Genomic DNA, 16,167 nt, shown 5'->3' on the forward strand with positions numbered 1-16,167 from the left:
CTGTGGAGACCTGTCCCAGTGTACCAAATTCCTCTTATTTATGTACATTTCCATTGCTACCACTGTATTACCCTGAAGACGAACCCCGGACAGGGTTCGAAACGTCGGAATAAATTGACGAACGTCGAGTCCAGCGTATGCTTTCTCCCATAATATATATATATATATATATATATATATATATACATATATTGAAATATGTATGACAGAATGAGTGGGGAGGGTGATTAGGTATGTCTTGTGTTCATATGGTCGTTTTTTTTTTTTTATTCCTCTGCCAGTTTCCCCAAATTAACTGACGGGACAGGTTTTACAAGGAATTTTATGTCAGGCTGTCATCAGCACCTATATGGTACTCACTTTAGATTTTGTTTTTAATTGTTATATATTTTGGTCCCTGTGCCATATTGAACTCTTAATCCTGCCTCGGTGAACAACTGTCCGATTTCATCTGCGTGTTTGAAACTGGGGACGGAAAAAAAAACCCGGCTGTCCCCTTTGTTCTCACATATTTGGCTGTGCTTCTTTTTGTTATTTTTTTTTCTTTTAGCCTATGCAAGAGACCTTGTGGATAACACATTTTCCTAAATATTTAAAAAAATTATTCAATTTCTCCTATGAACAAGCAGGATATTTTGTTAATAGATTTTAAACATGCTAACCTCTTTGTGTGAACAGATGAACAATCCATGTACTGTGGACGTGGTCATCTTGGTGGTCGTGTGGGTGTTTTTCCAACAAAACAAAATCAAAACCAGCCCTGCTGGGCATGTAGGGGCCTGGTAGATAGGGCACCCATCAACGTCTGCTAGGTATTAGGCCTACTAATTCATGACTTCAAACCTTCATCCGCACATCTGATGACAAACCAACGAAATCATGTGCCTGTTGTGGTGTGGTTGGTGGTTATTTCATGCTCGTTCTGGGCGTTCATCCTCTTAAGATTCCTCGCTCTCGAGATGTTCTTCGTCGGTTGAATCTTGTTTGGATATCCGAATTGGTTCGTACATGTGAAATCCCCAACGTGTTGTTCGCTGCGCGCTGACAATACTGACGTCATCATTTGCCCTATCGGTGGATAACGTAACTACGACATAGAAAAGTTCGTCTGCTACAAGGCACTTTTAAGATCATGCTATTTGGATAAAATAAAGACTATAGAATGCTAGAAACGTGCATTTTAGTGTTCTAACTTCTAAGTTATATTTTCATGCATGGAATAACAAAAAATAAAGAAATCTAAAACATTTTCAGTTGACCTTTAAGAGAGGGAAGAATGCCGGAGGCCTGGAGGAGTGCCTTTACAAGGGAAAGGGGGACAAGTGTGAGTTTAGTAGTTTCAGAGGAATCTCTGTTAAGTGTAGTTGGGAAGACTTACGAGACGGTCTTGATTGATAGGATTAGGAGAGGAACAGAGGGAGTAATTGGTGAGGAACAGTGTGGGTTTAAAGCCAGGTAGGGGTTGTGTGGATCCGAATTTTGTGGTAAGATATGTGAGACAGCTTTAGGAATAGGTAAGGATTTGTTCCTTAGGATTTGGAAAAGCCTTATGACAGGATAGACAGGAAGGCACTGTTGGAGGTATTGCAGATATACGGGATAGGAGGAAAGCTGTTAAGAGCAGTCAAGAGTGTTTACGAGAATAGTATTTCTTGTGTCAGAATAAGAAATGGACTCACTGTCTACGACTCTTACTGTGACCATCTCCACCCTGCTCTCTCCATACGTAACTTTCGTCATTTTTAGGTTTTCTTACCAGGAACATGACTCCTCCATCCTGTTTCTCCTCCCTTTCTAAACCAGTATGTATATAATCCGTGTCGAACAGTGTTAAAAGAGGACCTCTTAATTTTGTCTCCACAATTCCTATTATGTCTGTTATTTCTTGTGACAGGTAGTCATTTAGTTCGTTTAGTCTTGAGATTAATCCGTCTGTATTGGTATAAGCCAGTTTTAATTTTCTACTCCATCTCGTTTTCTGAACCTTTCGTTTTCTTTTCTTGGATATATAATTTTTTCAGTCTCATATCTAGCACTCTCCAATAGAACTGCATTTTCTCGTTCTCCGTTCTTTTCTCGTTTTTTTCTTTAGCTTCACTTCTTACGTCTTATCTCGTTCACTTCCCTCGTCATTCATGTTTCTTTTTATCCATATACTTTTGTAGTGATCGCTTTTTGCTCATTTTCCTGTTATTACTAACTTTTCTTCAGCTGCCATTTGTGACCTTATTGTGTGTGTGTGTGTGTGTGTGTTTACCAAGTGCCCTGCACTGGCGGTCTAGGGAAATTTTGTTTTATTTGGGGATGTTTTATCTACAATCTAGCGACTTCTCGATAGGTTCGTGGGAATCTTGTCGGTAAGATTGAGCAACGTCTGGTGTTTATAGTTCTGCTGTGGAACAGACACTAAGCGAAAATGGGTTATGCAGACCATCCAGATGGAACCGAGTGTTTTCATAAGATATGGGAGGTGGCTAAACGTTCAACAATGCTCGGTAAGATCAAGGTGTCGGTTAAGTATCATATATGATCCTTTATAAAAACGGGAATGGTGTAAGTTGTGTGTTTTGAGGATAGTCGAGTTGCACTTTGCGAAGTTGTTTCACTAGGTATTATTTGTAAGACTTCTACTGATGTCAAGATAGTATTCTAATATATTTTCTGTTGTGCAGGATTTTTTTTTAGTACGAAAAACATATCTAACCAAAGTGATTTCATTGTGAAGTGGTCCCGGTTTTCATTCCTCAACTAGGACGTGAATTTAACAAGAAACCACGAGAGAAGTTTATTATATTTTAATCTTTCCAGATAAGATCTATTAAGTTAAAGCGATGATATCACCATAATTTCCAGGATTTATGGGGTTCTGGTGAGGAATGATTGGGATGGCAAGGTAACAAGGTTATGATTACCATATTTGTATTTTTCTGGCATTTTATATCATCTTAATTTTAGTTTGGTTCAGTTATTGAATCAGTAATGTATATAAGTATTGCCAAATATTGACTGGGAGTTACAATATATTTTATGTAGATAGTGCTAAGTTTCCATCTTAAGTTCAATATATGTTATTTGATAATTTGTAATAATTATTCAACATTAAAGGAAAGTCTATTACGGATGATAATTTACCATTAATCTATGCCCAATCATGATGAATATTAGTGTTGATAAGATTGCAGGGTTTTCATAGTGGAATTTTGTAATGCTGTCATGACAAACATAATGTAGGTACCCCCACAAAATTAAAAAAAAAAAATTAACCTTTAAATTATTGTTGCATATGAAAGACAACTTTATTAGAAACAAAATTCTTTTTAAATTTTTGAAATAGCTTGAAAATAAGGGAGATACGATTATTTGAATTATTTTCTTAGCCCGCATTTTTGGCTAGACTTTACCATAACAAAGTGTTAGAATTAAGGGTGGTAATTTGTAAAGATTTCGGTAAAGAAATACACATCAAGTCTAAACCACTGGTCCAATTTGATTAAAATTCGGAACACTTGGGTTTTATGGATCAACAAATCACATGAGCATGTCAAAAACAAAGTGAGACATCTCCATCATACCATATTTGCCTTTTCATGGCAACCATGAAGCTGTCGCTAAACGCCGACCGAAGTCGACCGACGCCGACCAAAACCACACAATCACGGTTTTTGCTCAAATGCATAATTTATATATAAAAAATAGCACATGGTTGTATTATTTGACCTATTTTCTTTAAAATGGATAATTTCCACGTAAAATGATCGAAGAGAAGTTACGTTTTTATCCTCTGAAAAATTATCAGCCGGCAACCAACGCCGACGAAACCCAAACAATGACGTTGGTTGCCGGTTGATAATTTTGTAGAGGATAAAAACGTAACTTCTCTTCGATCATTCTACATGGAAATCACACATTTTAAAGAAAATAGGTCAAATAATGCAACCATATGCTATTTTTTATATATAAATTATGCATTTGAGCAAAAACCGTCATTGTGTGATTTTGGTTGTCAATGGTAATAGTAAACAAAATCGAACGCGAACTGGACGCATCAGATTCATGGGTGATATAGCTAAATTCCGGGGACTTTAGCTCAAACACGAATAAGTCAATGATATTAAGCTTCTCAATTCCGGGAGAAAATAGGTTGAAAAACTTGTTTATGTAACTTAAAATTATGTTTAGACATTCCTTACCTTAATATTTTTACTCGGAAAACTATGTTGCCGAGTTTGATAACCAAATTTCCGTTTAAGTCGCTGAAAATTTTTTTCTATTTCAAGAATTAGCCTTACACTTGCAAAACAACAAGGTAATTTGAATATCTTGCGCATGCGCAAAGCGCGGGAAGCATTCAAATTGAACTAAACAAAAACTAGTGGGCCGCAACATTTGTCCATGAAAACAACACATGATCGACAGTGGCGCCGCGCGCGGATTCCGGGGTACCTACATAATGTAACCTAACTTGAACTAACCTAATTACTAATAATTTAGTTTTGCCAGTTCTAAACAAACCCAAGTGTTTTGTTTTATCAAGGAGAATATTAGTATGTATGTTTGTGCAATTACTCAAAGTAATTAAGAAGTGGAACAATTTCGTGAAAACTTCATAGCCATAGGAGTGAAAAAGTTCTGCAGATGTTTAGTTTTTATTTTGCTTCAAGTACACAATATAAAAGTACACTGTATAAAATTGCAAGGATGTCACATTAAAGCACATGACACTTAATTCTAATGTGGTCCTCCTAAAACAAAGAATCCAGATGAATGGGAGAGGAATAAAAAAAAAAAAAAAAGACTAGTTTAGTAAAAGGTGTGATTTTTTTTTTTTTTTTTTAAGAAGTGCACACCTACATGATGTAGCATTAGAAACTCAAGTATTGATTTTGTAAATGAGAATACTTGAACGTAATAAACGTTTTTCTTGACAGAAATCAATAACAGAAAATGTTAAAAGCTATATATAAACAAAGTTGCATTAACTCCTGTAGATGCCATCTTGTTTTGATAGATTTGGAGGTCAAAGACTACAACCCTAATGACCTCTAGAATTACATGTACTGCATTACTAAATGCAGGTTAGGTTATGTTGGTAGATAGGTAGTTAGGTTAGGTTAGAATAGATGAATTTATCATACTTTAATTTCTTTGACCTCCGCATCTACAAAAAGATGGCATCTCAAGCAGTTGAAGCGGCTACATTTGTGTATTGCTTTTAGCAACTTTTTCTGCTATTGATTTCCACTAAGAAAGATATATATTACATTGATGTATTATAATATACAAAATTAATATTTAATTTTCTATTGCCATATTGTGTAGATGTGCACTTTAAAAAATTAACCCCCCCCCCCCAAAAAAAAAAAAAATGAAGAAGACAAGAACTTTGAGAAGGATGTAGTTGATGAATGTAATGACCAGCCAAAATTATTTTTCAGATTTGTAAATGGGAAGCTATAATGTAGAGAAGGAATAACCAAGTTGAAAGACTAGTATGTTAAAATGGAAGAATATTGGTTGAAATACTTAAATGAAAACTTCCAGTCAGTATTCAATATGGATGAAGAGTTTGAGGAAGAAAAGGGGTGAAGAAAATGAAGATGTTATAAAGATGGGGAGGTACTGCTAAAATGTAGACCAGTGCTCTTGACCAGTACAACAGCTGAAATATGTGAACAAATTGGAGAAGATAGAAGAATGAAACATTTAGAAGAAAAAGTAATGTTTGCTGACAACTAATTTAAATTTAAATAAGGAAAGTTTTATGTAACAAATGATTTGATGCATTAGAGAGGGAGTGCTGGATTGTGTATATAGACGCTCCTCTACTTACGTTCATTCGTTTTACGTTTTTTCGATTTTACGTTTGAACTGACTGTAAAAAATTTTTTTCTTTAGTTCAAACGATACTTACGCATGATGCTGCGTCCACTGTTTACATGGCACAAACGACCAACTGAACGTGCCTTGCCTCCTCCTCCTCCTCCTCCTCCTCCTCCTCCTCCTCCTCCTCCTCCTCTCCTGCCTCCTCCACCATCTCAATTTATGTTGCTTGAATTTAATTTATTTGAAATTAATGTTATTATTTTACAATGTTGTGTATAATTAATGATTTAGGGGTGTTTTACAAGATACAGTAATAGAATTTACGGATGTATAGTACAGTAACAACTTACTTTCATTTTCAACTTACGTTTGGCCGTTCGGAATGTAACTAAAACGTAAGTTGAGGAGCGTCTGTACCTAGATTTGGAAAAGGCATTTGACAAAGCATTACACAAAAGACTGATAAGGAATTTGGAAAACTGAATTGGTTAAGAACCTTCTCAAGTGATTAATGCATGAGAATAGAAGTGAGATGTTAAGTCAGACGGGAGAGCTGTGACTAGTGGGGTGCCAAAGAGCGCAGTTATGATACCTGTAATGGTCCTGTTGTATATAATTGATGGTTATTAGAGATTTTTTAATCATTAATTTTTGCTGTCAGGTCTTTGTGGGCCGAGTCATATGAATATCAAATACGAGGCCTAGATTTTTAGGGTGCTTTTACAATGGAAATATTTGGCCATTACTTTTTTCTATTCACATATGGTTGTCTGGTGTGAGCAATGTCGCTGTTGATTTCTGGGTAAAACTTCCATTCTGGCATTGTGTTCTGGGTGAGGACATAATGAAGAAAATTGTTGAAAGATTTGTCACGGACTGGAATATGCAGCAGTGGCGTGGACATAACATACAAGGAAAGATTGAAGAAAAAGAAGAAAAAAAAAGAAATAGGAATGATAAAGACTTCCCACATTGGAAGAGTGAAGACATGATGATATTTAGACAGAAAAATATATAAAAATGGAAAGTATTTGCTGGTTTGGGTCAAAAGATCAAGATGTCATGAAAAAAAAAATAGGAAGTGTAGCTGGCTGAACAGGTTAGGGCATCATTACTTGCGGCGGAGGTCGTGATGGTGATGATTCAGACCCTGCTCGGGGCGAATTGAACCAAGGGCATGGTTCATTAAATTCCATGCCACAAAGTCCACTGTAAAGGGGACTGTCCTAGCCTTCCAATAGGTGGGAATTTGTGGAGTTAAACCATATCACATCATATCAGCTTTCCAAATTTAGAAGAATAGATGAAAGAATGGATGAAAATACAATCCATGCAAACACCATAAACAAATTTAAGGCAAAGTTTTATGAGTGGAGGCAAAGAGAAGGGACCCTTAGACACAGCTGCAATACCATATATTATAACACAGTCTGGTTTAGAGTACTGTAGTACCTTATTCTGACAAATACATCTTCCCAGAAATTACATATTATATAATATTTGGGGGGAGAGAGTCTTGTATATTTTCTTTATAATGTCTTGTGGAAATTAAAACATGCTTGAGTTGAATAAACTCTTGCTGCTCAACTGTGATCATAAAAGGTGAACTCCAGTTGTTTAGTAAGATTTGTTCATATTTTTTATATACATCTAATGTAGAAAGGGTATTACATGTTAAGATAATTGATCCATGCCCATACATTAATAACTAGCTATATATAAGATGGATAGATTTTTTGGTGTTTTATAATAATAATAATTTTATTTGGTAATAAATTAAATACATCAAATACAGATAAAGAAAAAAATACATAGTTCGAATTTACAATTGCCGAGGATAACTCAAAAAAACATGTGAGCTTGTTTCCAATGTGGTCCTCATTAGGTTTTTATTCTACACTAAGTTACACAAACAATATGTGTTAAGGGGACCAGAACAGTCATGAGTAATACCAATCGGTACACATATTACACACAAACATTGTCTATTCGCTAATACAACTAAAATGTTTGTATTACATAGGATTGAGACCAAAATTTAAGCACCAAGAATTTCAGTGACTGGAAATCAGCAACACCATAGTGCCCTCCCATAGATCTCACCTGGAGGAAACTTGAACTCTTGTCAGTGTTGTGTTAGAGTAGAACTGTTTTGGTGTCACTACCTTGGAAATGTAGAAAGGGTTTTGGAATGATATTTTGACAGAAACCAGAATGCACTTGATTATGAAACTGATCTGCCTTTGTATTAAGTGAATGTGAAGTGTAAGAATGGCAAGTAGTATTTCTTGATATTCTTTCTTAAACAGGTTTGGTTGTCTCCACATATGATGTGATGCTGTATTCACGAACCCAAGGATATGCTGCAACACTTGCTTGTTATGCACGCCACACTGTGCCTTTCTTTGGAGCAGGTGCAACTTTCGCAGCGGTGACCTGCCTTTCATGTTCATTACGTGGAAAGGATGACAAGTTGAATTACTTCTATGGAGGTTTAAGTGCTGGTGGCATTTTTGGTGCTGCAAGTAAGGATGTTAAATACAAGTTCCTGTTGAATTCAGTGTTAAAACATAAGTGTAACACTCAAATCATTGGAGTATATAATTATGATTTTGTGTGTGCACATTGCCATAAAGTTTGGTTATTCTAATATACACTGTTACACTTCAATGAAGAGAATGTGTAGATATGAAAAGACAAGTTTTGAGAATATAGAAATAGTGAGAAAGTATGAAATCTCCTCAGCTCTGTGCTGAGTAGAATTCTTGAATGTCAGAATTAGATGCAACACAGTAAAGGGAGTGATTGAAATAGATTTAACCTGATCCAGATTTGACACCACTGAACTGAGTGAAGAAATCAGTTCAGTTACAAAGTTAAAAATATAATTACATTTTTGTTTTTTGTTCTTTTGCAGGAAAATCCTTTTCTTTGGGTATTCCTCTTGGACTTGCTCTAGGTGTTGCAGCCATGTTTTACAAAGATTCTTTGGAGAACAAATGGAACCTCATCTATTACAGAACACCTCGCAAATATGGAACCTTCAACAACCTTGAAAATGATTATACACTCACCAAGTAACTGAAGAGCTCCTATGTAAAGATTGAAGTACTCCTCACAGAGCAAGGGAAATATTAACAATTTCCAAAGAAATATATTGTAATATGGTATCTAGGTTTTTGAATTGTTCTGTAATGTATATTAAACTATTCATGTAAATAAATATAATATTTACATGGAATTTTTTCTTCTATACTTATTGATGCAGTTTGAAATGGTAGAATACAAATCACAGCAGGAAAGGGGACACAACTGCTTCAAGTATTAGCTCAAGTCAACTTTCGCTGGTGGACCAACGATGAGTACTTGCTTGTGGTGGACCTACAAGATGGATGACAGAGACTTGTCTCCTCAAGGGATTGCAAATGAAAAGCTTGCTGACATGAGACCTTTTGGTCCATAACTAGGTTGGATGCATGCAATCCATGTACCAAGTGCTTTTTCCCTCCTTACAAGGGTAGTAGCCAAAGTCAAAAAGCATAATTCCACTCCCACCCATTTCATACCCACCCAATCTACTCCCATTCACTACCCCCACCTTCCCTCTTTTCTTGGCTTCTCCAGGATGACAGGTCATTCCAGCATCTTGCCCATTGCCTGCAGCAAGACACAGTACATCCACAGCAAGGCTGCTTCTTTAAATTGGCAACCCCCATCTCCGTCCCCTCATGCAGAAAAAGAGAAGATGGGGAGAAATCTTGTCAGGAGCATGCAGCTGATACTTTAGGATCTATATGGGGCACCCTTAAGGACCAGAGCCACACATCACCCATCTAACCCAGGTAAGGCACCTGGGTTAGATGGGTGTCCTGCGGAGTGTCTAATAAAAAGGGAGGTACAGTGAGGGTGGACTGGCTGGTGAGATTGTTTAATGTTTATCTAAAAGATGGTAGAGTGCATCTTGCCCACTGCCCTGGGTCAGAAGCAGTGTTGTAAGACACAGCACATCCATAGCAAGGCAGTTTCATTAAATCAGCAACCCCCTTCTCCGTCCACTCATGCAGAAAAGGAGAAGACGGGGAGAAATCCCTTCGGGCTGCATCAATTTATTTCTCATACATACTCCCTCATCCCCCACCCACTCCCCCTCATGCATCACAGCATCATCCATACACAACCATTCTCCATTCACCCCTATCTTCTGTCCTCTCCAGTCCTCTCAAACCAATTACTCTCTCCATTTCTAATGCTAACACAGGCTCTTCTGTTCTAAAAACTCTTGACTGCTCTTAACCCCTTCCATATGGTGACGCCTACGTAGGTGTCATGAGGAGCAAGTGGGGACGCGAGGATGCCGATGTCGGCGTCTTGATTATATTCATTGTAGTTGTACGAGTACCTGCGTGACCCCCATACTCTGTAAAATGGCTTCATCATATTTTCTATGGTTATCAAAATTCACGGGTGAAAGAGAATGATCGATACAGCAGTGACTTTATTTTTTATAATGCGAGTATTATGACGCAACATCGTACGTCTGGCAGCTAATGCTGCCCGCGAGATTTTGCACCGGAGTGAAGTGGTTAACAGCTTTCCTCCTAACCCATATATCTGCAATATCTACCACAGTGTCCTCCTGTCTACCCTGTCATAAGCCTTTTCCAAACCCACAGGGAAAAAAATCCTTTTTTTTTTCCTTAGGAATTTTTTTTTTTTTTTTTTTTCACATTGTCATTTTTGATACTTCCAGAGCCATGTTTTTGCAGGTTCAATTTCCTTCAAACTATTGGAAGGCTAACTCATTACTCGTGCATGAAAAATAACTTTTTTTTTCAACAAACCAGCCTTTAATTTTGGGAGGAGGGGGAGGGGTGAAACTGATCGGTAGACACAGTGCCTCTGTTCCCACTGGCAGTGGTTGGGGGTGGAAATGCACAACAAGCCTTGCAATACACCGTTAGAGTACCATCACTGCCCCGATCCACTTCAAGCCAATCTACGTTCCACGAGCGTATATTAGATTCATGCTTTACTGATTTTCGTTTTCCTTGGCCCTTGCCTGTAGAGTTTGAATCGGGCTTTGCTGGTCCAGAAGTGGTTCCTGCCGTCAAAACACACTCCCTCGATTCTGAAAAGACTGAATCTGAGGGCAAACCATCTTCACTCACTTCACTAGAAATCGCTCCATGATGTATGATCATCAAAAGTTTGGCATGGATGTGACATACAAATGTAGACCTAGCTACCATAAACCTAAGCTAGCTAACGAATCATTTTTTATTTTTGTATGTTTTATTCTCCCTCCAAAGATCCATGTTCATTAACTAAATATATTATCAAATGTTCATATTTATACTTAAATTTATTTACTTTCAATTACTAACCAAACATTTGATTCTATTTTTTCTCATAAATGCGCGAATGAGGTTATAAATGGGATTTCCCAGTTTCCCTCCTAGGCCTTGAGCGAGTTTGCGTATGTACAGTGTACGTATGCATGTGGTGATGTGGTATTGGGTATGGTGCATTGTACATGTAGTCAGCGCATTGATTGGGCAGCTAGCTGCGTGCAACCAATGAACTTCCCTGCATGCAGGTACCATGGAATTCGCAACTAGTGACATTATGTAGCACGATAGTCGTGTAGAGTCTAGTCAACATGTACTATAGTATATGCGCGCATGCAGCTGATACGAAGCTAGGCTAGGTAAGCCATTGAACTCTAGCAGCTATACCACGTAAACATACCATACGTATATCAACAAATTAAAGTTTATTGATGCATTGCGTTTATGATATCGATTGATAATGCAATGATTGTTCATGGGTAAGTTGTGTTTGCTCTGATCCTTTCATCAATGGTGATGGGATTCAGGGATTGCCAAGTGATGGATAATGCATGAAAAACGTTGAATCTTGCCGCGGGAGTGTTTTTTTTTTTTGTGGGGGATCGCTCCCGCTATTGGATTTGCGAGAGCAACATTGGAACTTTCCCAACCGAAATCGCTCGTCGCTCCCATGTATTTTTTTTCGCTGCAAACCCCTAAAGGCCCAAAAATTATTCTTACCTTTTTCCTAAAACTTTCTCACATATCTGCCTTACTACAAAAATTTGATCCATGCAACCCCTACCTGTCGTAAACCCACACTGTTTCTCACCAATTACTCCCTCTGTTCCTCTCCTAATCCTCTCAATCAAGACCCTCCCATAAGGCCTCCCAATTACACTCCACAGGCATGATATTTTTCAGATTTAAATTGGAATTCCAATTTTTTTCTTTTCCTGACAGTGATCTCTATTTTCTGTCATTAATTCCTGAGTGTAATAAACGATCCTGTTAAAAAAAATGATTTTGTTGTGGTAGAATAATTTTTGGCTGATGTGAAGTTTTGCACGATTCATATGTCTGCTGTACCTGTAAGGGGTTTATTTTGTGCTGGCCAGCAAGTGATTCGTTTTGTGTAGCATTGCATGGTGTGGTGCGCACGTGTACGTATAGCAAGGTGATGACTGGGATAGATTTTATTTTGGTTGAATTATATCGATAGCAACATCAATGGAACAGCTTGCATGTGTTTGTTTATCAGCGATTCAGCCCTGGGACTCAGCCTAGGCCCGTGGTCCCCTGACCCCCACTGGGGGCTCTGCCCCTGGACCCCCGGCCAATGTAGATTTTTTTTGGTTACCCACTATCATGCCTGAATTCACAAACTGATCCTTCTGAAACTACTACACTCATACTTGTCCTCCTTTACCTTGTAAAGTGGAACTGTACTGGCATTCCTCCAGCACTCTACCATCTTTTAGACAAACATTGAATAACCTCACCAGCCAATCCACCCTCACTGTACCTCCCTTTTTTTGGACTCCACAGGACACACATCTAACCCAGGTGCCTTACCTGTTCTCATAATTTTAATTACTTTCACCCTGTGGTGGGGGAAAAGAATGCTGCCACCAAGTATTCTCACTTGGATCATAAGAGGTGAGAAAAACTGGACGGGGATTGGGACCAGGCATCCTTCTACCTGTAGCCCCACAGGGGACATCCCTAAAAAAAAGTAAAGGCATAAGAGGGTCTAGGAGTTTTCCAACCAGCACCCTAAGGTTTGGGTCTTTTAATGTTCAAGGATATGGTACATACGAGAGTAAAAGGGAAGAGATAGGTAGTATATTTGTGAGAAGATGAATGTGTTGGCTTTGAGTGACACTATGTTGAGAGGGAAGGGCAAGTTTGAGTTTGGGAGTGTAGTTGGGAGGTCCCCAGGAGTGAAGAGGGTGAGTGAGAGAAGGGGTGGCTATACTAGTAAGTGAAGAGATAGGTAAACATGTAGTGGAGAGGAAGAAGGTTTCTTCAAGGCTAATGTGGATGAAGGTGAAACTGGGAAAGGAGATGTGGGTTTTTGTAAGTGCATATGGGCCTGGTAGTGAGAAGAGTGTAGAAGAAAGGGAGGTTTTTTGGATAGATTTAAATGAGTGCATAGAGGGATTAGGGAGGAATGTCAATGTAGTAGTATTGAGAGACCTAATGGTAGGGTAGGAAATGAACCAATTGATGGAGTGGTTGGGAAAAGTGGAGTTCCAGGAAAGAATCATAGTGAAGAGTTGATGGAGATGTGTCTAGAAAGAAAGTTGATGATAGCAAATAGTGTTTCGGAAAAAGTCAAGCATAAGTATACATGGGAGAGGGTGGTAGATAGAGCGTTAATGGACTATATAGTGGTAGATAGGAGTATAATAGGAAGAGTTAAGGATGTACATGTTCTAAGGGGAGAGAGTGGGGGAATATCAGATAATTTTTTGGTGGAAGGTAAGTTGAGAGTGGAGGATAGATGGAGAGAGAGGAAAAGGACAAAAGGTAGGGAGGTGCTTAGAGTGAACTCTTTAAATGAAAAGGAGTACAAGAGAAGAAGCTGAGAGAGGAGTGGGAGGGAGAGAGTAGAGCTAGGAGTGGAGGAGGAATGGGGATAGTTCAAGGAGGGAGTCACAAAAAGTGCAAAGACGGTGTGTGGAACAAGAAGGAAAGTAGGAAATAGAAGGAAGGGTAGTGAATGGTGGGATGAGGAAACAAAGAAGGTTGTAGAAGAGAAGAAGAGAGCTTTCTCAGATTGGTTACATAATAGGATGAGGGAGTTGTATGAGAGGTACAAAGAAAAGAGAAGAGAAGTAAAGCACAAGGTAAAGGAGGCAAAGAGGAGAGCAGATGTGAAATGGGGTAAGAGTATGACAAAATTTTGAAAGTAATAGAAAAGATGTTTTGGAAAGAAATTAAGAGAGGAAGAGGAGGCGAATCAAGTAGAGAAGAAAAGGTAAAAGGTGTAGATAAAGAGATGATAATGGAAGAGAAGGCAGTAAGGGGAAGATGGGGAGAGTATTTTAGGGAGTTGCTAAATGTGAAGGAGGATAGGGAGGGAAAGATAGTAGCAGTGGGAAGTGCTAAGAAAATGACCGTGATGAGTGAGGAAAATGGAGGAGAAATAAGGAAGGATGAAGTGAAGGCAGTTGTTAAGATGATGAGAGCAGGTAAGGCACCTGGTCTGGATGGATGCCATGCAGAATATCTAAGAAAAGGAGGTAAAGTGACGGTGGACTGGCTGGTGAGGTTATTTATGTTTTATGGAGAGAGGGTAGAGTGCCAGAGGACTGGAGGAGTGCCTATATAGTTCCACTTTACAAGGGAAAAGGGACAAGTGTGAGTATAGTAGTTTTAGAGGGATTAGCTTGCTAAGTGTAGTTGGGAAGGCTTATGGGAGAATCTTGATTGAGAGGATTAGGAGAGGAACAGGGAGTAATTGGTGAGGAACAGTGTGAATTTAGGACAGGTAGAGGTTGCATAGATCATATTTTTGTGGTAAGACAGATATGTGAGAAAGCTATAGGAAAAGGTAAGGATGTTTTTTGGGCTTTTATGGATCTGGAAAAGGCTTATGACAGGGTAGACAGGAAGGCACTGTGGGAGGTTATGCAGATATATGGGATAGGAGGAAAGCTTCTAGGAGCTGTCAAGAGTTTTTACGAGAGTAGTAAAGCATGTGTCAGGATTAGAAATGGAGAGAGTGAATGGTTCGAGGTAAAGGTGAGACTTCATCAGGGATGTGTTATGTCACCCTGGTTGTTCAACTTATACATGGATGGGGTAGTGTGAGAGGTAAATGCAAGGGTGGTGGGTCAGGGACTGGAGATGGTTAAAGAAAATGGAGAAAAGTGGGAGGTGAGTCAGCTGTTGTTTGCGGATGACACTGTGCTTGTAGCAGGATCAGAGGAAGAATCAAGGAAGTTGGTGACAGGGTTTGGGAGAGTGTGTGAAAGAAGAAAGTTGAAGATAAATGTGGGTAAATGTAAGGTGATGAGATGTACAAGAGGTGAAAGTGGCAGCAGACTGGAAGTGAGCATTAAGGGAGAGTGACTGGAGGAAGTGGATAGTTTTAGATACTTGGGCAGGAAAGGGTGGAGTGGAGGTGGAGATAGAATGTAGATTGAGAGAAGTGAGTAAATGCCTTGGTGGATTAAAAAGTGTAAGAGAATAGACATTTGGCAATGGAGACTAAGAGTCTTGAGATTGTATGAAGGAGTGATTGTGCCAACAGCACTGTATGGGGCAGAAACATGGAACATAAGAGAGGAGTTTGAGATGAGGTGTCTGAGAAGTATGATGTGGGTTACTAGGAGGGATAGAGTGAGAAATGAAGTAAGAAGGAGAACAGGGGTGGTAAGGGAGTTGGGAGATAGGGTTGATGAAAGAGTATTGGGGTGGTTTGGACACATGGAAAGAATGAGTGAAGAAAGATTAGTAAAAGAGGTATGGAAGGAATGAACATGAGGGGCTGACCAAGGATGAGATGGATGGATGGGGTAAAAGAGGCATTGGGAAAAAGGTGAATGTCAGTTGAGGAAGGACGGGAGAGGACAGAAGATGGGTGAATGGTTATGTATGGATGTTGCTGTGATGCATGAGGAGTGGGTGGGGGATGTGGGGTGAGGGAGTATATGTGAAAAATAATTTGATGCAGCCTGAAGGGATTTCTCCCCGTCTTCTCCATTTCTGCATGAGGGGATGGAGAGGGGCGTCGCTGATTTAATGAAGTGGCCTTGATGTGGATGTGCTTTGTCTTGTGACACTGCCTCTGACTCAGGGCAGTGGGCGAGATGCAGGGGTGATCCGTCATTCAGGAGGAGCCAAGATAGGGATGGATGGGAGTGGAGTATGTGGGGGTGAAATGGGTGGGAGTGTTTTTTATGCCTTTGTTTTTTGGCTACTTCCCTTGTAATGGGGAGGAAACTTATGGTATATGTATATATGTATCACTGTTATTTTCTTAGTGCTTCCCACTGCAAGTATCTTT

General features: G+C 39.0%; 1 protein-coding gene across 1 annotated transcript; it reads left to right on the plus strand.

The window, feature by feature from the left end:
- Positions 1-2,325: 2,325 nt before the first annotated feature.
- Positions 2,326-9,059, plus strand: ND-B14.7 (NADH dehydrogenase (ubiquinone) B14.7 subunit). The gene is made up of 3 exons (XM_076205999.1): positions 2,326-2,495; positions 8,133-8,348; positions 8,741-9,059. Exons 1-3 carry the CDS (start codon positions 2,417-2,419, stop codon positions 8,902-8,904), a joined length of 459 nt encoding a protein of 152 aa, XP_076062114.1. The 5' UTR covers positions 2,326-2,416; the 3' UTR covers positions 8,905-9,059.
- The last annotated feature ends 7,108 nt before the right edge of the window (positions 9,060-16,167 follow it).

Source organism: Oratosquilla oratoria, chromosome 22 (assembly GCF_046742065.1).
Source record: "Oratosquilla oratoria isolate Oo_2021 chromosome 22, ASM4674206v1, whole genome shotgun sequence".
Classification (NCBI taxonomy): domain Eukaryota; kingdom Metazoa; phylum Arthropoda; class Malacostraca; order Stomatopoda; family Squillidae; genus Oratosquilla; species Oratosquilla oratoria.